At 37.0% G+C, this 25113-nt stretch overlaps 1 protein-coding gene across 1 annotated transcript; it reads right to left on the bottom strand.

Moving 5' to 3' along the window:
- Nucleotides 1-2900: 2900 nt before the first annotated feature.
- Nucleotides 2901-24819, bottom strand: LOC128594034 (cysteine-rich secretory protein 3-like). Its single transcript, XM_053602541.1, has 8 exons — nucleotides 24761-24819; nucleotides 16716-16789; nucleotides 13343-13459; nucleotides 12433-12526; nucleotides 10375-10520; nucleotides 9332-9426; nucleotides 7006-7094; nucleotides 2901-3607 (listed from the first exon to the last, which is right to left on the bottom strand). Exons 2-8 carry the CDS (start codon nucleotides 16785-16787, stop codon nucleotides 3480-3482), a joined length of 741 nt encoding a protein of 246 aa, XP_053458516.1. The 5' UTR covers nucleotides 16788-16789; nucleotides 24761-24819; the 3' UTR covers nucleotides 2901-3479.
- Between the last annotated feature and the right edge of the window lie 294 nt (nucleotides 24820-25113).

Genomic DNA, 25113 nt, shown 5'->3' with positions numbered 1-25113 from the left:
TGCTTTGGTCATTTTAACAATATTCATTCTTTCAATCCGTGAGCACAGGATACTTTTTATTTATTTATATCCTCTTTAATTTCTTTCTTCGGTATTTTTTTGTGATTTTCTTTGTAGAGGTTTTTCACTTTCTTGGTTAAAATTTGTTCCTAGGTACTTTTTTTTTTTTTTTTAATCATTGGGGATTCATTGAGGGTACAAGAAACCAGGTTACACTGATTGCATTTGTTAGGCAAAGTCCCTCTTGCAATCTTGTCTTGCCCCCAAAAGGTGTGGAACACACCAAGGCCCCACCCTCCTCCCTCCTTCCCTCTCTCTGCTCTTCCTTTCCCCCACCCTTCCCTCCTTCTTTCTCCCTCTGCTCTCCACATCCCCCACCCCACTGTGTCCTTAATTGTCATTAATTGTCCTCGTTTTTTTTTTTTTTTTTTTCATCTATTACTTCTAGTCAATAGCCTCTTACTTTCACTTGGGTCCTCTTACCATATAAGACTCAACATACTGTTTTCCTCTTCAATATACTCTTTTTTTTTTTGTAGAGACAGAGTCTCACTTTATGGCCCTCGGTAGAGTGCTGTGGCCTTACACAGCTCACAGCAACCTCCAACTCCTGGGCTTAAGCGATTCTCTTGCCTCAGCCTCCCGAGCAGCTTGGGACTACAGGCGCCCGCCACAACGCCCGGCTAGTTTTTGGTTGCAGTTCAGCCGGGGCCGGGTTTGAACCTGCTACCCTCGGTATACGGGGCCGGCGCCTTACCGACTGAGCCACAGGCGCCGCCCTCAATATACTCTTATTTGCCACCTTACTTATAATATTATCTTAAATCTTTACTTGACCTACACGGCCACAAGTAACCAGGTTTCTGCCTAACTCTTCTACCTCTTTTTAAAATTTTCTTTACTGTTCTCCCTCTGCTCTAGGTATTCTGGATTTCTTGCCTTTCCTCAAATATGCCAAGTTTATTTCTACCTCAATAACTTTTTACTCCCTATTCGCCCTGCCTGTAAGTCTTCATCAGAACACCCGATCTGTCCTTTTCTCATTTTTGTGTGTTCCTGTTCCATAAAACACAATTCAGATTTTGTTGTTCTTCTGTTTAAAATTTTTCAATAGGATACTCATTACTAATAGGACGAATTGCAAGCTCCTTTGTGAATAGCAGCGACCACCTTTGAGATGATTTACCTGATAATACTAAGTTGGCCTTTCCCCCTCCAAACCTACCCCCATTATTCTCTGTGCTCTCGCCCATTTTAGTTCATAGTATTTATCATCTCCTGAGACTTTTCTTTTCTCTTTCTCGTACTTGAATGTGCACTTCATGAGGTTTGGAGTCTTATTAACTGCTTTCTTGAAAAGTGCCTAATGGAATACTTGAGGCATAATTGTCTTCAATAAATATTTGTCAAATGCAGGAATGAATCATTACACGTTGTAAAGATTACTACAAGACAAAACAGAGAGAGTCAGAAGAGGGGTTTCTTTATTTACTGAAAGGAATTTCTTGGATGAAATGATGTTTAATGTGAAGTAGTGATTCCAGCAAGTAATAAAGGCTCCTCCAAACAGAGACGATAGCAAACACAGCTGTCCTAAGGTGAGCATGTTCTTGAGGAGCTTGAGAGAATTTAATGGATTTGTCATATTGGAGCATAGGACACGAGGGGGAGTGAAATGGAGTGTGATTGCAGAGGAAAGTATAAAAAAGATCATTTAACTTCTTCCAGATCAGTTTAAGATTACAAATATTATCCTAATTTCTAGAGAAGCCTATTGAAAGGTTTTGAATGGAAACTAATGAGGAAGTTTATTGCTTTAGAGATTTGAGAGGCCGCAGAAACAGCATCTGGAGCTGCACTGGTGGTCTTGAACCTCCCTGTTTTCCTTTGCCTCCTGAGTACTTATAACCTTAAAATTATCAGTGAAGTTTTATATTGTATGAACATATGAATCCAATTACTGGTATGATGTGAAAGGCCCATTAAAAGAACACAAAATCAAACATTTAGCAATGAAATAGAGAAGTTGAAGGTTAGGAGAAAAATTCAGAAAATGATAACCCGATCATGTGTAGAAAAAGTATGAACTATCATGGAGGAAAGAAAACAAAGTAACAAAGTTCTTATTTTTCTTTCTTCTTTTTTTTTTTTTAATACACTTTTTGTTTTGGAGTTTTATTTCTAGATTTAGAGAAAATTTTCCAAGGTAGTACCGAGAGTTCCCATATATTCCTCACCCACTTTCAGTTCCCTAATTTTTCATTTTACATAGCCTCGTACATTTGTCAAGATTAAAATTTAATTCAGCTATGAAAAATACTCCAGATTCTATTAAAATTTCACCAGTTTTCTCATTAATGATTTTCTTCTCTGATTCAGTATCTGATCTAAGATACCACATTACAGTTCTCACGTTTCCTTAATCCTACGTGGTCTATGACTATTTCTCAGTATTTTTTTTTTTTTATTTTTCATGATTTTTACAGTTTTGAGTAATACTTTCAGTTACCTCAGGGATATTTTATAGAAATCCATCTGTTTGTGTTTGTTGAAGTTCTATGTTCATCATTAGTCTGAAATTTTGGAAAAAATAGAGGCTGAAGTACGTCAATCCATTGTGACTTATCACCGATGATATAAATTTTGTCAGTCGGTTAAGATGGCATTTGCCATATTTCTCTGCTTTAAAGTTACTAGTTTTACCTTTTCTTAAATTCAATGCAGACTTACAGGGAAAAAGACTGAGTTCTATCTCCTCAAGTGGAGAACAATTACACATATTATTTTGATATATTTTTAAAGGCAGATTTGTGCAAGAGAAGAGAGGTTTTAAAAATGAAGGCATGATCATATTCTACACAAAACTTATGCAGATAATGAATCAAAAGTTTTTATTGATTTTGACAAAATAAAAGTGAGAATTTTCTTAGGAAGAAGAGTTTTAATTTAATTGTGAGGATGGAAATTGGATGAGTGGACGAAGGGTGAGTGGGCAAAGAGAAACAATGCTGGCATATGCAAACACTTTGAAAATGTTTAGATGGACAGTGAAGCTCAAAAAAATGACTATAACCCAGAATTTATGTGAAAATAATATTACATTCTGTTCTTTTTATACATCTCATCCTAGGAACATGATTATCACTTTCAATCTAGGGCTTTAGGGGGCTAGGTAAATGAGAATACAACTTTCAGAATCTTCAACTTAATTAAATCATTGAAGTTAAATTGTAAAATTTACATAAAAAAATCAAAGTTATTTCCATAACTTTTATTACTTTTAACTCTTTGTGTAAAAGAGATTTTGTAAAATAAAAGGCAGATCCCAAAGAAAAAGATTCATGACTGCTTGGAATCAAATCTGTAGCTCACATACCTACAATTTCCCTCCCAGTGTATGTTAAAAATAAGTAGATGTCAACTCTAAGTAGATGATGTAGCTTTTCTCCAAATAGCCCTGTTCGCTGTGTATTGAGCATTTAATAAATTTTGCCTTCACAGTTGCAGGTGGCCTTGCAACCTTTCTTGATAAATTCCTGGCTACAGCCAAACGAGCTCTTCAGCTGTTTGCAGTTACTATAGTTATCTTCATGTCCACAACGATTGGCTGGAATGAAAACACAGCAATTAGTCACTTCATTATCACTTTCTTCCATAATGGCAGCACACAAAATACAAGCAGTATGAACAGGGAATAGAGAATTGAGTTGGATCTTTACACTATGATGACCATTTCACATCTTGAGGACACTTAAACCCATCAATTAATTCATTGATTATTTCTAAATTTGTGCTTTTTTTTAATGTTTCTAAGATGAATTGACATTATCCCTTCAAATACTGACCAGAGTAAAATTAATTTAAATGAATTTCTCTAGGATTGCACTGTGTAATATGGTAGCCACCAGTCATGTGGTTGTTTAAACTTAAATTAACCAAAATTAAATAAAATTAAAATTTCAGTTCCTTCTTCAGTAGCATCCTTCATATTCTAATTGCTCAATAGCCAATGTGTCTAAGGGTTACTTTATAGGGCAGTAAAAATATTGAACATTTTCGAATGGAAAGTTATAGTGGGCACAGTTGATCCAACTCTAATGCCCCCCATCTTTCTCTCAGGAGTAATAATTACAGGAAGATGTGATAGAAAATGTAAAAAGTGGAGGAACTATCACCATGATTATTGGACATTTCTACTTGGATATCCTCAGTGGCCCAAAACTCAAGTAATCTCAAACTAAATTCGTCATTCTATCCACAACCTTGACATTTCTTTGATATCTCTCCACAACCGTTCATTCATTTCCCCCAGTCTCAGAAAAATGACACTCCCAACAACTACATCATTCCAGCTGGCACGTAGGAATCGACCAGAACTTGTTTTTCTTTATTTTTTATCAGCATCCAACAAGGATAGGTTAGAAAAACTTGCCTATTCTACTTTCTTCTTATCTCTTAAACCTGTCTACTTCTTTTCATTCAGGTTGTTCTAATGTATGATTCTCATTTGTTTATTTTTCAAGTTTTCTGGCTGGCTTTCATCTAGCTGTTTCTTCACACTACTATCAGGCTTGATTTATGAAACACAGTATAGATCCTGTTACCCTTCTGCTTAAAATATTTCAATTGGCTGCTCATTACTAGTACGATAAATCCCAAGCTTTTTAGCAAATAGCATTCAGCAGAGTTGTGAACATTTGGTTTTTTGTTCATTAGTTGGTTCGTAGCTCTGCTATTATCAATATTCTGAATTATAACTATATAATTCAGTCAGCAAAAAAAAACACTACAATTTAGTTATGTGAATGCATTTGAAAGGCAAAAATCTCAGTGAATGGGTCAATTGTATTGTTTGTGATAATTTTAATAACATATCTCAATGAAATATCAACTCTTTGTACTTCTAGTCACAACAACATTGGAAATGAGATAGTCTATGAGGTCTGACAAGTTCGTGAACTTGGCACCATGCGCTTACAATGGCAGCACTGTACAAACAGTTCAGTAAGGTTTTATAATCTTGGTATACCAGTGTCTCACAGATGTGTTTGTATTGCTGTGTGGTGGGGTCTTGCTGAGTAGCATTTATCATTGTTGTTGCATGTCTTCGTGTGCCTTTCTGAGAATGAGGGGGTTTGAATTAGAGCAATGAACAAACATCTGTAAAACTCTTGTCAAACTTAGCAAGAGTGAAAGCAAAATTAGGGGCACGTTAGTTCTAGTTTATGGGTCCATGTGGATAATGCCAGGAAAAAAACTGCAGTGTACAAATAGATTAAGCATTTTATGAGGAGAGAGAGGTCCGGGCAGCCAGTACCAGTAGAACTGATGAAAACTTTTCAAAAATTGATTGAATTGTGTATCAATATCGCCAGCTGACTGTGAGAAGTGTAGCAGGCCAAGTAAGCATCCATATAGAAGCAGTTAGGAAAATTTTAACTAAAAATCTAGGCCAGCGACTCATGGGTCTTGCATGAGGACAATATCACCAGGTCACATAGCACTGTCTGTGAGGGAGTTTTTAGCCAGTAAGCAAATAACTGTATTAGAACACCCTCTCTACTCACCTGATTCCCACTACCCCCACCCTATGACTTTTTTCTTTATCGGAGGATAAAGGAAATATTGGATGGAAGATATTTCGATGACAGGACAGCAAGGAAAATATAACAGCAACTTTGACGACTATTCCAGAAAAAGAACCCCAAAATTGCTTTGCAGGACGGACTAGGTGCTGGCATCCGTGTACAGCTTCCCAAATGGAGCCCTTCAAAGGGGACCATAGTGATAGTCGGCAACGAGGTGGGTGGCACCTTTTCTAGGATGAGTTCATAAATGCAATTGTCAGACCTCATATGATATTTATTCACTCTCTTTGGTAAAATGTTTTTGAGGCTCCTGTGAGCTAGTACTCTAGACAGATTTAATTTTGACTCTTAAAAATGTACATCAATTTCCTAGCAAATAGAAGTGTAAGCGATTATTAAACTGATGATCCTAACTATCCTATGGCAAAAATGAGGAATTTAGTCTAGTAAACTCATTAGCATATAAGAAACTGTACTGGGCGGCGCCTGTGGCTCAGTCGGTAGGGTTCTGGCCCCATATACTGAGGGTGGCGGGTTCAAACCCGGCCCCGGCCAAACTGCAACCAAAAAATAGCCGGGCGTTGTGGCGGGCGCCTGTAGTCCCAGGTACTCGGGAGGCTGAGGCAGGAGAATCACTTAAGCCCAGGAGTTGGAGGTTGCTGTGAGCTGTGTGAGGCCACGGCACTCTACCGAGGGCCATAAAGTGAGACTCTGTCTCTACAAAAAAAAAAAAAAAGAAAGAAACTGTACTATGTCATGTGTCTATCTGGACTGAGACTTTTATGATCACTCACCCTTTGATGTGTATTTCTTTTTCTTTTTCTTTCTTTCTTTTTTTTCTTTTGAGACAAAGTCTCACTTTGCCGCCCTCAGTAGAGTGCTGTAGCATCACAGCTCACAGCCACCTCCAGCTCTGGGGCTTAGGCAATTCTCTTGTCTCAGCCTCCCAAGTAGCTGGGACTGCAGGTACCTGCCACAAAGCCTAGCTATTTTTTTGTTGTTGTTGGGGTTTGGCCGGGGCCAGGTTCGAACTCGCCACCCTCGGTTTATGGGGCTGGCACCCTACTCCCTGAGCCACAGGCACCGCCCTGTTTAGTACAATGGCACTAACTTTGGTGAAAAGAAACTTTATGTTTAATTACAATGAGCTATTGCCACAGAGATGTTTTTATATATACCAATATGTAATACTGATGGTAGATATTTCTTTAGGTTACATATAATAACGGGTAAAATAATACACAGATACTGAACTGTGTAAAATTTTTACTTAAAAACACCCTATTAAGTAATTTTTTGGTTTGTGTTTTACATGAAGACATTGCTTAAGTTGGTTACAGTCAGAAGATTTTCTAATTATTAAAAAGAAACATCAGGTCATTTTATTTTACTAGCAAGTTAATCACTCCAAACTTACTGCATAGGCCATCGTCACAGTGTCCTGGGCAACTGGCACAAGGTTGTCCTTTATCGTAAGGGATATATATTCTGCTAAGAAAATTTCCACTGAAATTTGAAATACAAAATGTCAGAAACTTTTCATTTTTCTGTTTAACTTATGCTTTGGGGTTAGTATGAGTCTCCAAATATACATGGGTATTTATTAAATCTTTTGAACTATGACAAATAAGTAAAAATCTAAGTATTCAGATAACAATGAAAACAGAATAAGTCACACATTTACTCGCTTTTTGACCATAATCTCAGAATTGGAGCAACTGTAACAGGATAACTAAAGTCTAAAGTTTTAGAGTCTTTTTCAATGTGGCAACACTCTTCTTCTCTCAATAGACTTGGTCAAATTCCTAAGACAAAGCACTACGAGGTGCTGACTAGGGATAAAATATATCTCTTAGACAGATAGCAAAAGTTTCTGGGGCACAGAAGGTTGTAATATGAAAAATAGTACTTAATGTTAAATGTAATTTTATAATTGAAATGAGAAAAAATACCATCATTTCTATAATATGAACTATACTATCTATAACATGGCTAAGTAAAGCTTCAGCATAAATTTTGCTTTTTAGATGGGGTAGTGATTTTCATGCAGTTTTTGGTGTGTGTTTGTGAAAGGAGGTTGTACTTTGGAAAGTTGGGGAGTGTCTGGAGGTGGTGGGTGTGATGTTTTTGTTTCCCCAAAAGTGAGAATGTTAAAAAAAAGAAAAAAGTTTCATGAACGCCAATCTCCAGGGTGCACTGGTCTTACAATGACTAGCTGTACCTCACTGAGGATCACTATCCTGTTGGTCATTATCATCCGAAAATACACAGGAGTCTGAGTCTTGATTTCCCCAAGTTGGTCAAGGGTCCAAGGCAATGCAGATGAATATCTGTCGCCCCACACAGACTCTATGTGTGTGGGCACTTGGAGAGATCGTGACATAGACACAAAAGTGTTCCGGAAGTGCTCTCTGCCCCGCTTTCTATCATTCTTCATTGCCACTGTCGGCTCCAGATACCCTTCTCTCATGGCCGGGGGCTTGGATGCCGTCCCCAGGGCCTTTTATTTCTCTCTACTCAACACCAATAGGTCTTTGCTGAAAAATGACTTTAAAGGTCAGACTTCACACACAGGAATGCTATCTCTCCTGGGTTAACTACAGCCTCAAAATAAATCATGTAGGAGGCTTAGTTTGGAAGGAACCCTTCTGCCTCTAGGGGTAGATAATTTCAAATATTAAAAATAAAAATAAATTAAAGCTACCATATATTCTAGAAATATCTTCAGTATACCTGCAGGCTGTGTGTCATCTGTGTATGTGAAAAGCTCAAACTTATTGCCAGAGGAAAAGGTGTATTTCCTGCAGGAAAACCAAGATCACTGAGAAATAAAGATCTTAACAATGGTTCCTTCACAGTATTTTCTATAGTAAATTCTGAGAAGGAAAGACTGAACATACTATGTTTTCCTGACTATTTGAAATATAGTAAGGATCTCTTTAAAAGCCTTTGAGGTCCAAGATTTAATAATTTCTTAAAGGTATAATAAGACTTTTTTTTTCCTTTGAGACAAGATCTCCACTCTGTGCCCTGGGTAGAGTACTGTGCCATCACAGCTCACAGCAACTTCAAACTCTTGGGCTCAAATGATCCTTTGGCTTCAGCCTCCCTAGTAGCTGGGACAGTGCTCAGCACACCCCCTGGCTAGTTTTTCTATTTTTAGTAGAGATGGAGTCTCACTCTTGCTCAGGCTGGTCATGAACTCCTGAGCTCAATCAATCCATCTGCCTCCGCCTTCCAGAGTGCTAGGATTACAGTTGGGAACCACCACATCCAGCTGTAATGCAGCATTTTTTTTGATGAGCAGGAGTAAGAACATTTGAGCAGAAACATCAGGGATCACAAATATCTGTCATTTCCCATTGGTTATCCAACTTTCTCCTCTGGCCTAACGGTGAAGCTTTCACTTTCCAGTATGGGATCCAAGCAAATCTAGAGAATTACAGACCCCACATACTCTTGAAGTAGCCTGAACCTTTCCATGAACTTCGGGAAAGGCAAGTGAGAAAGACACAAATCACATTAGGCACGAGGAAGGAGAGCTTCCTACCCAATAGTACTTGGAACTGAATCTGAACAGTTGATCTTTCTTAGAAGCTGGCAGAAGGTGTCTGAACTTCAGAAACCTTTCTAAAGATTATCTGTGTCTGCTTTATTGTAATATGCTTTTTAGCCTGTTGTTGTATGATAATTTAAAAATACTAGGTTGGCATAATGGCTAATAAAATGAAGTGTATACTTACGCAGGACAATATTGGCAAACAAAATAGTGCTTTAGGGCTTGTCTGGGACAGTAGGCATAGCCACATCCAACGAGGTAAGAAGAGTACCAGACAACCTGCAAACCAATAAATGTGAGTGTCAGAGCACAACAGTAGAGAACAAGGAAATATCAAAAAACAGATAGCAGGACATAAAAAATGAAAAGAATGTGAATGATACACTTTTTTTTTCATCTGCCTTATCCATAGATTAAGTTAAATTATTGAATCTAACTAAAACTGTAAAGTATTATATTTCCACATTCATTCACTATGTTATCTATTAATATTTAGCCTGTTAAAGAAATAGAATATATTTTCCTACCAAGTTCCTTTAGGGTACTGGAAAATGACAGCATATGGATGAAATACTCACTAAATACTAGGTTATTCTATATGCACTTGAACTCTTTCCCCAGATTCATCATTGATATCAGTCAAAATTTGGAGAATTTTTTAAAATTAAATCATAGCTGTGTACGATAATGCAATCATGAGGTACAATGTGCTGGTTCCATATACAGTCTGAAGTATTTTCACCGAACTGGTTAACATAGCCTTCATGGCGTTTTCTTAATTATTGCGTTCAAACCCTTATACTCTACACTTAGTAAACTTCACCTGCACCCTTCCAAGATGCACCCTAGGTGTGGACCCACCCTTCCGCCCCTCCCTTGCCCTCCCTTGACCCCTTCCCCATAGTCTTGTACTGAGATTGGGTTATAGACTTCGTATGAAAGCTATAAATTAGTTTCATATTAGGACTGAGTACATTGGGTACTTTTTCTTCCATTCTTGGGATACCTTGCTAAGAAGAATATTTTCCAGCTCCATCCACGTAAACATGAAAGAGGTATAGTCTCCATCTTTCTTTATGGCTGCATAATATTCCATGTGGTACAAATACCACAATTTATTAATCCATTCATGAGTCGATGGGTACTTGGGTTTTTTCCATGACTTAGAATTTTTTTTTTATTTTAAAGGGCACTTATGGAAGAAGGCTTTTCATTCCCTCCCTTTACCTGAGTATAATGTCCAACCACTGCATGGGGAGTCTTCGGCCCTACTTCAAAGATAAAGTCACGTTCCTCATCATACCATCTTTGGATTGCTTGTGACCATGGAGTTGCAGTGGTTGCCATAAAGAGATTCTCACCACACTTTAGATCTAAGAAGAAACAGATCACTCATGAAGAAAGCAATTAAGCATGCAATGGCAAAAGCGATCACACACGTGCAGACTATGCTCATAGTTGCTAAGTATTCATTTATCTATAAGGATGGCATCTCAGATCCTTACAGGGATAAGATGAATGGAGGCAAGATGTATCCAGCACCATGGGGCTGGCCTCAGCAAACAAAACTGAGTGGACAGAGAAGTCTTCTCTCTTTAGCTCATCACATGTGTACGCCTCACGTACTCCAAGCTTTGTGTGGTAAGCTGGCTGAAGGCAGACGTCAACACTGTAAGTTCTCTCTTGGTCTAGACCGTATTCACTAGAGATTTTCACATTTAGGAATCTGAATATATGTTTAAGATTATTATTTTGTGTGATCTTGCAAAAAATTCTCATGCTTTGATCTGTAAGAGCCCTGAACACAAAGCAAATGATTATCATAAAGAACAATGTTTTCCCAATTTATGGGTCTCCCCTAAATCAGCAAATCATAATATCCTAGGCCAAACACTCCTCAAAGAATTGGGGAAAAAATGAGTTGTGGTCCAGAAACGTTTCAGAAAATTTTTTCAGGCCCTGAAATTAAAATTTACATTTAGATGCCTACAAATGCACTGACCATGAGCTCCTTCCAGAGAACATAAACTACTCTCAGTTCCTCTAGAGGGAAAAGAAAGAAGCGAAAATTATAATATTAGATTATCTTTAAGATTACTGATTTCAATCTTTTAGCTAAATATAGTAACTTCCTTTCATAATTTTAGTATAAATACCATGTCAAAAATATAAAACAATGGTGTTCATATCTTCCAAACAGGCCAGTTAGTTACTACTTTCAAATTGGGTTTATCTTTACCGATGTTATTTTTTATAATTTAATGAATATTTCATCTACTAGCTAATCTATTTGATATTTTATCTTGATAAAATATTTCATGCTGGTGATTCTTAACGTTAGAGATAATGTTTTGGAGTGTAATAGTCTATGCATTGTAGATACCGAGACCATCTAAAAGATCATCTAAAAGTCTTATCTTACCGTCAGGAAAAATTAAAAAGAAAATAGTGAAAGCAAGCGCTAATGTTAAGATTTTTAAGTAAAATTCAGAAACAGTTTTAGAACATTTAACATAATTTATAACAACAATAATGATTGTTTTCAAAATATGAATGGTGCATGATATCACAAAGAATACTGGTTTGGAAGTCAGAAATCCTAATTTCAAATTTCCTATACATGTCCTTAATTGACAATTATTTTTTCTCTAGACAGTTGTTTTTTTTTTTTTTTTTTTGTAGAGACAGAGTTTCACTTTATGGCCCTCGGTAGAGTGCCGTGGCGTCACACAGCTCACAGCAACCTCCAACACCTGGGCTTAGGCGATTCTCCCACCTCAGCCTCCCGAGTAGCTGGGACTACAGGCGCCCGCCACATCGCCCAGCTATTTTTTTTTGTTGCAGTTTGGCGGGGGCTGGGTTTGAACCCGCCACCCTCGGTATATGGGGCCGGCGCCCTGCTCACTGAGCCACAGGCGCCACCCGACAGTTGGTTTTCTAATCTTTATCATGCGCTAACTGGTTACCATGCACTAACCAATTGCGCCACTGGAAGGTTTTCTAATCTTTAGAACAGGGAAATAATTAATTCAAAACCTGCTTTATCCACGAGCTGGCGATAAGATAAACACGTGACATGAGGTGAGACAATTTTTGTAAAATATGAAACAGTCAGTGCGAGGTGGTATTTCAGAATTACCCCTTCTTACGGAGATATTTCAACTTTAAAAAAGTAGCATTAGAAGCAGCATTAGTTTACCAAGTTTTCTTAATGCAACATCGTAAAATTGTCCCTTATTAGTTTTTCTATTCCTTTAGTGAACAAATATTTTCTAATTTACATACCCTTGCTGGTTCTTCGAAATTCTCGGCTGCTGTGTTTTTGACTGCACTGGTTTGCCCACTTTTGGGCATTTGCTGCGGCCTCATTACTCCATTCCTAAAACAAAGAGAGAGAAAATATAGCCACTGAACGACTCAGACCTCAAAGGAGCATTACCTTTATAATCACAACAGTGGGTTGATTTAATCATCATGAAATTTCTGTAGAGGCACCTTCTGATTTTCAAATATATATATGTATATATAAATATATAAAATATATGTACATATATATATATTTGGTGTGCCCTTTTCTGCCACAAGGAAATCTAGATAGTATGCCTACTCTAAGTAATTGAAAAATCTTAGCTTATGGTCAGATTATTTATGATAGTACAGTAGCAAACTAAGAGATTTTTAATAATAGGCCTACTCTAAATACTGATAAACGTGGGGATATCATAACTATTTTTTCCAACAGTAACTAGCTGGCCTACTTCATATCTGGTTCCTTTATTTCCCCTCACTGAATACATTTGGGACACATGTGGCCTTCGGTACTATACACAGAAAAGTGGACTGTTATTTACCCTAAATGGCATTGATTATAAAGGGAAAAGTTACTGCTGATCCTAGATTAGGAGAGAGAAGTTAGTGAGTGGAAAACATAATGGCTTTTCACTACACGTACAAAGACTTGATTTTAATTCTGCCTACATGACTTACATAGCCTTATAAACTTGACAACTTATTTAACCATTACAAAGAGAAATTAAGAAATTGTGACCTGTTTGCTCATAACACAGCTCCAATGAAAAAACATAATAGAGGCAGAGTTTTGTGAAACACAATGTTCTTAAGAGATACCAGCAGCCAGCTGCCCGCCTTTTTCACAGCTGGTTCATACCCCTTTCTTTACGTGGCTGCCACTTACCATCTTTAGCATGTTGCTGGCAGGTGGAGAGACTGATTTCCTGAGTTTATTGTGTGTATTTACAATCTCTCTTTGCACTTGGGTATGGTTGGTTAACAAAGTAGCAAACTTTGAATCCTAAAGCAAAATAAAAATTATAATTTATATTTTAACATTTTTAAAATTGCAAATAACAGCAAATAAGATAGTTGGAGGGAATGATGATCATTTAAAAAGTATTCAGTTCAAGCCAATATTAGTTGTTAAGTATTGCCAAAGAATCTGAGCTGATGCTATGACTTTTTAATATAAAAATAGTAGGCTGAGGTTTTTGAATGGCTATGTCATTCATAGCTTGACAAACTGAAAACGTATCTGAGGCCACAAATGTCAAGAGAGGTCTTAATGTGATTTTTCTAAAAACATGAGCGGTAACATAATGATAAAGGTAGATCAGAGAAACCATTAAGTCACGTGCACTTGGTTGGCAACAGGGGAGTGGTGATGGTTGGGCCTGGGATACACCCAAAGCTTGAGAGAGAACTTCCCCTGACATGTTGTCTAGTATTCATAGGAAGAATGCTTAGGCCGAGTCCAAGTACATATATAGCATTCAGTAAATAATCTATCTAGTAAAACAATTTTATGTATTATGTAGCAAATTTTACATAGTCACTCAAAAGATAGTTTTTACCACATTAAAAAAAAAAAAAAAACCAACTCCTAGGTAATTTAGGGAAGTGAAATCATTCAGTTAATGAACTACTGCTAACTGTATTTTTTATTAACAGAAAGGCAACTTATAATAGTACTAAATCATGTGGTCATATTTTCAGCTTGTATTCTTGTGTGTGTCAGGATCCTGGAGAGTGGAGTGGGCTGTGTGAATTATTGGCACAAGAGATAAGAGCAGTTTGCTTATTTAAATTTATATAAGAATATGATTTATAATACAAATGAGCAAGATTTTGAAGTCTAAAAGGACAGGGCCCCTTTTAGATTGTTATCTGACACCTGGGGGTAAGTTATCTTTCCTCCTCTCAGGCTAAGATCCCTCAAGGCTCTCAAAGTCCTGCCAACATAGATCAGTCACACTACGTTTTATTGTCATTATCTACTTCCATCTATTTCCTCCTTCTGCTTTTACATCTGTTCCTAAGGACAAAAACCATTAGTGAATGCAATCGTACAAATAGATCTGGCTCAGTGAAGGAGTCCTGAATTAGACAGAATGCACATGCTAATTATCAGTAGAGCCCCATTTTGCATTATATGGAAGTATAACTTCTTACCCCGTTTCCCCGAAAATAAGACATCCTCCAAAAATAAGACCTACTTACAGGAAAGATAAGAGGTCCCCTGAAAATAAGACCTAGCGCATCTTTGGGAGCAAATCTTTTTTTGCGTCACACGGCTCAAAGCAACCTCTAACTCTTGGGCTTACGCGATTCTCCTGCCTCAGCCTCCCGAGCAGCTGGGACTACAGGCGCCCGCCACAACGCCCGGCTATTTTTTTTTGTTGCAGTTTGGCCAGGGCTGGGTTTGAACCCACCACCCTCGGCATATGGGGTCGGCGCCTTACTCACTGAGCCACAGACGCTGCCCTGGGAGCAAATCTTAATATAAGACACTGTCTTATTTTGGGGGAAACAGGCTATTAACTTCCAAAATCTGCTTAGTTTTATTTTGAAAGTCATGAAAACTGATTCAAGAAAAGAAAAAGAAATTATTTCCTTCTTTGTAGTTCATCTTGCTGAAATAATGCATTGTTTTCATTAATGAGTATTAGTGGAGCTTTTATTAGATAACAGGAAATATAAAAAGTATTGCAATCAAAATGGATGAAATATGATATCTATCTGGCCTTGAAGCAGCGGTTCTCAACCTTCCTCATGCTGCAGCCTTTTAATATAGTTCCTGTGGGTCGTGACCCACAGGTTGAGAACCGCTGCCTTGAAGAGTTTATACTGGACAGGCGATGTGACATAAATAAGTAGTCACATTACTTTATCACATGATAACAAAACTGATAGGATCTATAAGATTCAGAGGTAGGAGGGATCAATTATTCTTTTTTGAGGTCAGGGAAGGCTTCACAAAAGATAATTCCGGATCTCTCAGACATCTCATTTTTTAATAATTTTATAAACGAAGATAAAGAAACAAGCCAGAGAGGTAATAGGGGATTGAAAGTGTTTTAAAATGCAATTTTTTCTGGGAAAGAAATAGAAAGACTACTTGAATGAAGCCCTAGGTGATGAATAAATTGTGTCCACACAGATAATTTGATTATGGTAACACAATTATTGTATTTCTAAATGCCGAATGAGACCTGAACCAAGCATCAGAGTTCTTCAGTCTAAGAAGTTCTTGCTAGTCTAATGTTCCAGGAGTTATAGGAAGGCATGCGAACAAACAGCCAAGACCAGGAGACAACACCTTATATGATCACTACACACCGTCCTTTGAATAGAATGATTGACCATGTTGCTGAGATTATCAGAGCAAAGTAGCATATTAGAAATAATTAGAGCATTTGTCTCCTTCATATACTTATTATAAAAAACAAGCCTAGTATATACACAGCAACTATAAAAATTAAATGTGGTGATTTATGTAAAGAAGTTGTGCCACTTAAGATTATATAAAAATAAAATTAGTTTTCTGTGAGGGAACACTGAAATAAGTTAAAGAAAATAAAATCAGAAAAGGTTTAGGGAAAGGAGTAGTTTCATTAGCTTTTAAATGCATAGACCTGTGTTGTCTAATAGAAATACAATACAAACGTCATATATAATTTAATGATTTTGGTGGCCACCTTAAAAAAGAAAAAATAATAGACAAAATTATGATTAATAATTTTTTTATTCAACTAATATATACACAACACAGTAGAACCTCTATAGTTGACCACCTCCCTACATTGACCACCTCCTTAAATTGACCTAATCTTCATAAACCGGACATGCACCACATGTATGAATTGGTCCAGTAGGCCTAGTTCCTTATGTTGACTACCTCTGTATGTTGGTCAGTTTATTACAGTTCCCTGTGTTCAATTTACTTAATGTTATCAATATTAAGCACATTATGGGATATTGCACCTTCTTCTTTGCACTAAGTCTTTAATGTATGCCTTATATTTTAAATTTAAGTCCAACTTGATTAAGATAGGCCATATTTCTAGTGTTCAATATTCTCATGTGGCTAGGAGCTCCTGAATTGTTAATTACAGCTTTAAAGATAATTATATTAACTATGCTGTGTTACCAGTGAGTATTCTGTGATGTGCTAGACCATTCTAGCCCTCTCACTTTTGGAGAGTGGTCTAGTAGCTTGCAATCTCTCATGGTTGCCTGAGTTTTTCTGAAAAAATTCTCAATCTTAACCATACCTCATATCCATTTGTAGGAGAGGAGGGAAGCAGCCCCACAGCTAGGAAAAGCAATGCTGGAAATAACGTCATTGCTGGAAAAACAGAACAAATGGAACAAAGACCTGAATTAACTTCTGAGTGACATGGGGAAGAGGTGGGGGGTAGGGAGAGTAATGATCTCTGTTGTCCCAAATTCATAAGCTACACAAGACAAGACTTGTCACGTAGTGCCTGAAGAATGACAGTGGACCCAGCTCCAGAAGTGTGCCTGTGATGAAGAAAATAAAGAACAAGCTGAAGTACTTGACTAAAGCTGTGATGCTCAGCTGTGAGTGAAAGGGCTTACTAACCCTGTTCTCCCCAGTTCCACAGTCTTACCTGTGTAGCTCCTCTCTTCAGGATCTAGGATAACTTCTTTCACATCACCCATGCGGGAAGAGTAATAGCTTCCAACTACTGCAATTACTATGGTGCAATTGTATTAACTCTTACTGGTTTCCTTAAATCCTACCCACACCTTATTAACATTTCTTGAAATCACAACTTAGTATTTCTTTTCTGTCAAGTCTATGCCTTCTGTACTTGTCATTCCCCTGGGTACATCCTCTAAGAAGGATACACTTTCACACATTTAAACCACTTTCTTCAACTTGCCTCACGCAGCCATTGTTTTAACTAATTCCCCCTCAAACCTTATATTAAACACTATGCCTCAAATTATGAAAAGGAGAATTATTGTTCTGGATATTAAAGTAATAAATAATAATTTGATTTCTCACTTTTAAGGGACTATTATCCCTAGTTGTATTAATATCCTTAATATGTTCACATGCTTTGCCTCACTAATTCAACTTGTTGTAATCCTAATAGTAAACTATACTGGAAAAGCTTTAGACATAGTCTTTTTTCCCAATAATTATTACTTATAAGGGTAAAAGCATAAATTAATTGCATATCCAACAATGGAGAGATAAAATATCTAAATAAATTAGCATGTATGCTTTTTTTTTTTTTTTTTTTTTTTGTAGAGACAGAGTCTTACTTTATGGCCCTCGGTAGAGTGCCGTGGCATCACACAGCTCACAGCAACCTCCAACTCCTGGGCTCAAGCGATTCTCTTGCCTCAGCCTCCCGAGCAGCTGGGACTACAGGCGCCCGCCGCAACGCCCAGCTATTTTTTTTTTTTTTTTTTTGGTTGCAGTTCAGCCGGGGCTGGGTTTGAACCTGCCACCCTCGGTATATGGGGCCGGCGCCTCACTGACTGAGCCACAGGCGCCGCCCAGCATGTATGCTCTTATTGTAGTATTTTAGATATACAAGCCACTATACGCTTATGGTGGTTTTGTAACCTAAGGAAAATGCTTATGCTTCAAAATTAAGTTATTAAAAAAAAATGACAAATAGTATATGGTAGATTCTAAGCCTTCTGTTATCAACTGAATGTTTGTACTCCCCCCCCACCCTTGAGATCAAATTCTTATACTGATGTCCTAACTCCTAGTGTGCATATATTTGGAGTTGGGGCCTCTAAAGAGGTAATTAAGGGTCAGTGAGCTTATAAGGGTGGGACCCTCACCCAATAAGATTAGTGTCCTTGTAACATTATAAGAAGAAATATCACAGTACATTCTTTCTGTTTCTGTCCACCCTGCCCTGACACAAAGAGGCCATGTGAGGACATAAAGAGGGCCTCTGCAAACCACCCCTGCTGGTCCTTAATCTCAGAATTCTAGCTTCCAGAATTGTGAGTAAATAAATTTTTGTTGTTTAAGCCACCCAATCTGTAATATTTTGTTATATAGCTCAAATAAACAAATGCACATTCTCATAGCTTAGGGTCAGATTATTTTTGAGTAAGTTCAAAGGTCTAAAACACATAGTAATGTAAAATCCTCTGGAACTGCAGATTGCATTCTGGTAATATGTTCAGGCAAGGTGCAGAAGGAGTGAGTGACTTCTGACTATTACCCAGCATCCATATCTCTATGTTGCCATGTCTTTTCTCACTGATGTATGACCAACTCTATGAAATAGGTATTTGGGGCTAGTTTTAAGTTAAGTGCTAGCAGGACATTATGTTACATGGTGGTATTGATGACCTTGGGATGTAGGGAAATCTGGGAATTCTGATATTGTAAATCTCCTAAAGGATAGACACAGAAACTGAACCTTATTTTCTCCTCCTACAAAACATGACCAGACACACAGAGAGCAAGGAACAAATGAAACTAAATAGAAATACAAAAGAAAGCTTCTCTTCATATGGTAAGATATTTCCTTTTCTGCAATTTCTATAATGATTCTACATTATTGCAATCATAATAATTCACAAAGGGAAGGACCTTTATTAAAAAGAGATTAATAACTCTTGGTAAAATTCTTCAGACTTCGCTATACTTATTACTTCAGTTACTTTTTGGCAACTCAGCGAATCTCGTAGCTTAGGCCTTATGTTTTTTCAAGGTCAGAGAAGGAATGGAAGCACAAAGCTATATAAAGACCTCCTGATACTGGATGGCAAGTATCTGTTAGATTACTGAACACATATTTTGGAAAATTAGGAAAAATAGGTAGAATATTAACAATTATGTCCATTCTTTCCTGTTGTCCTTCAAATATAAAATATGTCAAGACATGGAGAGCTCAGATAATATTTTCTTAGGCTATCCAGTTTAAGTTAAAAACATATTCTATTATGATGACCTTTACTGATTATGCAACAATTTTGAAATAATGGGAAACTTTGTGGCTGGAGGGTGTTTTAATGAAGTACTCTTGTCTATTTAGTAACTAGAATAAGAAGAGGAGAAATTAGAATGATTATTTATGGAATATTCCTGTAACAAATAAAAATTATACAGATGTTTCTATGATGTGTTAGAAATGTAAGGTTTTCTACACATTAAGATTTCACTCAGCAATATGAACATTCTGACTTTGTTTATACTGTAGTTTTAGAGGGGAACAGAGGAAGAGGCAGGACATCAGGATGAAAATTTTGAAGATGAAAAATGGAAAAATATGGAGAAAAAAATGAACATATTATGGATAAAGCAGATGCACAAATTTAATGTGATAAGGAGGCCATTTTTTGTGTGTTTTAGAGTTACCTGGCCCCATAGAGAGCTTTTTCCTATGGCAGGATCATCAAGAAAACACACTCCAAGTGTTAAGATGTCCTAAATCTATTCAGGACAGTCTTATTTACACCTTCATATCCTTGAAGGTGTATTCTATTATGCCCTCTGATCATGTTAATCCTCAAATCTGGATTATAGAAACATCCTTTAAGAGCAATTCCAAGTCACCCTCCCCACAAAACTCGCAAGATAACTCAACACTGACTTTGTTCCTGGGTAGGAGCATTTAACATTCACACAACAAATTTTTGATCACACGGTATTCAATTTTCAGATTAATGTGAGGTATCTTATTCTTTTATTGTTTATGTGCATTTGGCCTTTTTGCATAACTACATTTTGAGTTAGACTACTGTCTTCACAATCCTTTAAAAGCCTTATGGCAAAGGATTGTTCATTCTGTGCTTGCTCAGTGGTTGAACTGCAGAGACTTTCTGAATCTCTAGACGGCCCACATGTAGCCTCCTCCCTTGCACATGTACATACTGTGGCAATGGCCTCAAGTCATCCTCATGGGGAATTTGAAAGCAAAATACAAAAACAGATTCTTATTTCTTTGCAAATCAATTAGGTAGTGTTCACTCCTTTAACAGACATTGAAGAAGATTTCTTCCTCATGCACGTGCTCTCCAGTATTGTGTGTTAGACATTGCTGAATGTGATGAACTGAACCAGGCATGATTCTTGCTGTCAGAGTCGCAGTGCATCTGTAGAGGAGCCCATCATTCCAATAAAAGTCTGACCTGGTTGAATTTTCTCATGTATGCAAATGTGGAGGGTGAAGATTTATTTTCTTTTACACTGACCCTTTCCAATGCTTTCTGGAGAGATGAAGAAGAATCTAGCACACCTCAGGGCTCATGAAGTCAAAACTTCACATAACCCACATCACAAAGTGCCAAAGCTGCAGATTCTGGGGGAGGAGGTGGAGAGAAGGGAACACTTTTACAGTGGTGATAGGACTACAAACTAACACAGCCTCTTTGGAAAGAAGTCTGGAGAATCCTCAAAGAACTCAAATTAGACCTCCCATTTGATCCTCCAATCCCATTACTAGGTATCTACCCAGAATTAAAATATCATTCTATCATATGGACATTTGCACTAGACTTTATCGTGGGTCATTTACAATCGCCAAAATGTGGGAACAACCAAAATGTCCACCAACCCAGGAATGGATTAACAAGCTGTGGCATATGCATACCATGGAATACTATTCAGCCATTAAAAAGATGGAGACTTTACATCTTTTGTATTAACCTGGATGGAGTTGGAACACATTCTTCTTAGTAAAGCATCATAAGAATGGAGAAGCAAGAATCCAATGTGCTCAATTCTAATACAAAGCCAGTAGACAATCTAATGCACATCCATATAAGAGAAAAACTCAAATCAATTCAAGGTGCGGGAGAGGGAATGAGAGACTAGGGAGAGGAGAAGAGAGAGGGAGATGGGGGTTCTCCCTCTTAATGTTAGGATTTACAGCACAATTATAAGAGGGACTTTATCTAACAAATGCAAACATTATAACCTAATTTTTTGTAACCTCAATTAACCTGAAACAATAAAAAAAAGGAAAGAAAAGAAAAAGCTCAATTCATCCTCTCAAATATAATAAAAGCATCTAAAATTTAAAAAAGAAAAAATATCATTCTGTCATAAGGACATTTGCACTAGATTTTTTATCACAGCATGATTCACAATTGCTAATTGTGAACCTAAATACCCATGAACTCAGGCATGGACTAACATACTGTGGTGTACGTATACCATAGAATGGTATATATTCAGCCATAAAAAAGTTGGAAACTACATGTTTGTACTAACCTAGGTGGAGTTGAAATGCATTCTTCTTAGTAAGTATCATGAAAACAGAAAAGCAAGCATCTGATGTACCCAATACTAATATGAAGCCAGTAGTTCATCTAATACATGCCCACATAAGAGAAAAACTCAATTCAGTTCAAGTTGGGAGGAGGGGGCAGGAGGGAGGAGAGAGCAGGGAGGAGGGAGGGAGATTGGTGTGCTGCTCTTAATGGGTGCAATGTAAGGGTGTAGGGCACACGCTTGGGTTGGGGGCACAACGACCAAAGGGACTCTACTTAACACATGCAAACATTGTAACCTAGTTGTTTGTACCCTCATATTAACCTGAAATTAAAAAATAAATAAATTGCTGAAATAAAAACTTCAAATGAGGTAAATGTGAAAAAGAGACATCATCAGCTAAAGACCAAAGCATTTATCCCCGCCATGCCCCTCTTTCACAGGGGCAGCTTTAAATAGCAGGCGCTGCTTTAAATAGCAAGTGCAAGTGGAATACGATTTGTTTGAAGTCCCATTTGGTAAAGTCACACAGAAAGAATTAAGAAAAATAACTTCCTCTTCCTGTGATCGCCTGCATGTAGACAATTTCTAAATGTGTGCAGTTATACATTTCCTCTGCCATTTCTTTTTTTTTATTGTTGGGGATTCATTGAGGGTACAATAAGCCAGGTTACACTGACAGCAATTGTTAGGTAAAGTCCCTCTTGCAATTATGTCTTGCCCCCATAAAGCGTGACACATACCAAGGCCCCAACCTCCATCTACCTCTGCCATTTCTTAAGAACAAACCTTTAGGTTTCTTTTAATTCATTTCCCTTGCGTTACTGTGCTATCTGTGCAGATCACTGAGCTCCCCGTTTAATGTGGTTTTCTGTTTTACCTTCTGAGTTTTCCCTTTTACAAAGAGATTAGTAATTCTCATAGATGTGATTAGAGGAAAGCCAAATCCGTAGATTTCAAAGATTTATAATTTCAAGTGTTGGTGGTTTACTACCAACAGGTGGTCTTCCTGAAGCACAAACTTGCTCCCTCTTCACACAGACGTTAGTTAGGATGACCACTACGTTAAAAGCACTCACTTGAAAAAGAAATAAAATATCTTCTCAAATGACATATCCCTGCAAATTAACTGATGAAAACATATACTTATGAAAATTATACAGACAGAATTTACCTTAATAGTCTACTTTGTGGAAATAAAGATTTGCAAATTATAAAAATTTGCTTAGCTGGGGCTGGGGCTCAAAGGAGTAGGGCACCAGACCCATATACCAGAGGTGGCAGGTTTAAACCTGGCCCCAGCCAAAAACTGAAAAAAAAAAAAATTTGCTTAGCTGCTAATAGGAAAATTCATAAAATGTTTCATTTAAAAAGCAGGTTTTTGGCTTTTATTCCAATCAGGGTGTCAAAATAGGCAGGCTTCTTGCTGTTGCCCAAAAACTCTGAAAGAATTATAGAAGCTAGAGGGAAACAGGGATTCCAAGAGAGCACCAAAAATAAAGAAGAGAAAATATGAGGAGAATAAAGTCTCTCATGACATCCAGACCATGTGCATGGATGTGTGTGCGCTTGTTTGCACGCATGCATATGCGTGTATGTGAGTGTATGTGTGTATGTATGACCAAACATGAAATAGAAATGTTGTGTCCAGGGACAGTGGCTGGCCTAGGGTGTAGTACAAGGGTATTGCCTTTTAGTTCCGCCTCTTGACTAAAGACAATCATTGATTCCTCTTTATTGCAAAATTCCGCAGCAACAGACAGACTTGTTCTGGTGCTGTATGTCACCAGGACAGCATCAGGCAAACGTTAAAAACTAACCAATGTGCAGACCAGCATTCTGCAAGGCTACATCATCCCTATGTTCCTTTGCACCCCTAAGGTGTACAATTATAAATCTGCTTGACTACTTCTTACCAATGCTGGTTCTTCCTGAGGCGTAACCTGAGGAATGGCAGTGAATGGAAATGATCCCAAGGTTGATTCTTATAAGAGATAAGAATAATAGTTAATAACAGACAGGCCTGATTCATAGGTGAAATGCCAAAATCCTAACAAAACATTAACTGATCGCTTCCAAACACAGCGTAAAAGTATTACAATCAAGTAAAGGTGTATCTGGACGGCAAGAAGGATTTGACATCCAAAAACATTGGTGAAATTTACCACATTAATAGACTAAAGAAATATCACATGTCAAAAAATGTTGCTAAGTTCAATCCCTAAATATAGCTTTCAAAAAAGAACAGAGAAAAATAGTGATCCTTAATTTGGTAGCAATCACATGCTATGTATCTGTAGCAAATACAATGGTTACTAGAGATACTCCAGGTACATTCCACTTAATACTGGGGACAAGAAAAGAGTGAATGCTATTATTGTTTGATACATTAAAGTATTGGACAGATCTTAATCAAAGTCTTAAGATAAGACAAATACACAAAATAGATTTTACATTTAAATTACCTACATAAATATGACTGCCTGAGTAGATTTAATTACAAAACATATACAAGTCTTTTCTTTTTTATTTGAGTGCATTTCATGAGGTAAACTGTATTCTGTGTCAACGACCTTAATTAAATATTTTTTTATCTCAAAGTCAGTGCTATAATTTTATTTTGACCAATTTAAATCTATTAACAATGGCTTTCCATCTTTATTTTAATACTGTCTGTATCAACACATAGTTATTTGTGTTATTATTAGTGCAAGTTACTGATATGGAAGTATGCCATAGTATGCCACACACATATTGCCATAGTTTTTTAATTTGTCTATTAAAGGTAGTTGTAGTATAATTATTTACATAGGCCAATGACATGCGAGGTAATGATATTAATTACTTCATAATCAAAGGTAATAAATTCATTTAAATATCAAACAGGATAAAAATGCTTTAGAAATAATAAAGCTATCTATATGTTAGCTTTTTCACTTAAAAAGAGTATATCAATACAATCACTCAATAGAAGTTATCAATAGAGTTTTGCAAATCATAGATAAATTTGTTAAATTTATCATTTTACTACTGACCAGGTATAAACGCATTGACATAGTAAAATGTTCACCTTGAAATAAAAGACCTATTACTTACCTGTAGTTCTCGGAGCAGGATGAAGTAAGTGTCTTATCTGTTGCAAGAAGGAAAGTGGAGAGTCAGAAGGTTAGAGCCCTATATATGAGGTATTTATTTCCTGTTTCGGCAAACTCTGGTTGTGCAAGTAAATCTAAGTCAACAAGGTCTGAAACAAGAGTCGTCATCATGCCAATAGTTTCAAATTTCATTGCTAGTTGTCTAACCACTATTTTGACATTATTTAGCTATTCCTCACATGGATTTTAAAAATAAATTGCTATATAAAATTTTGTTATTTTATATTTGTTCTTTGAGGCTCATATATTATTATAATTTACCCATATTTTTGACAATCAATCCTTTGAAACTTC

Source organism: Nycticebus coucang, chromosome 9 (genome assembly GCF_027406575.1).
Source record: "Nycticebus coucang isolate mNycCou1 chromosome 9, mNycCou1.pri, whole genome shotgun sequence".
In the NCBI taxonomy this organism is placed as follows: Eukaryota; Metazoa; Chordata; class Mammalia; order Primates; family Lorisidae; genus Nycticebus; species Nycticebus coucang.
The sequence above is the reverse complement of the archived record's forward strand: the minus strand, read 5'-3'. Positions and strand labels throughout refer to the sequence as shown.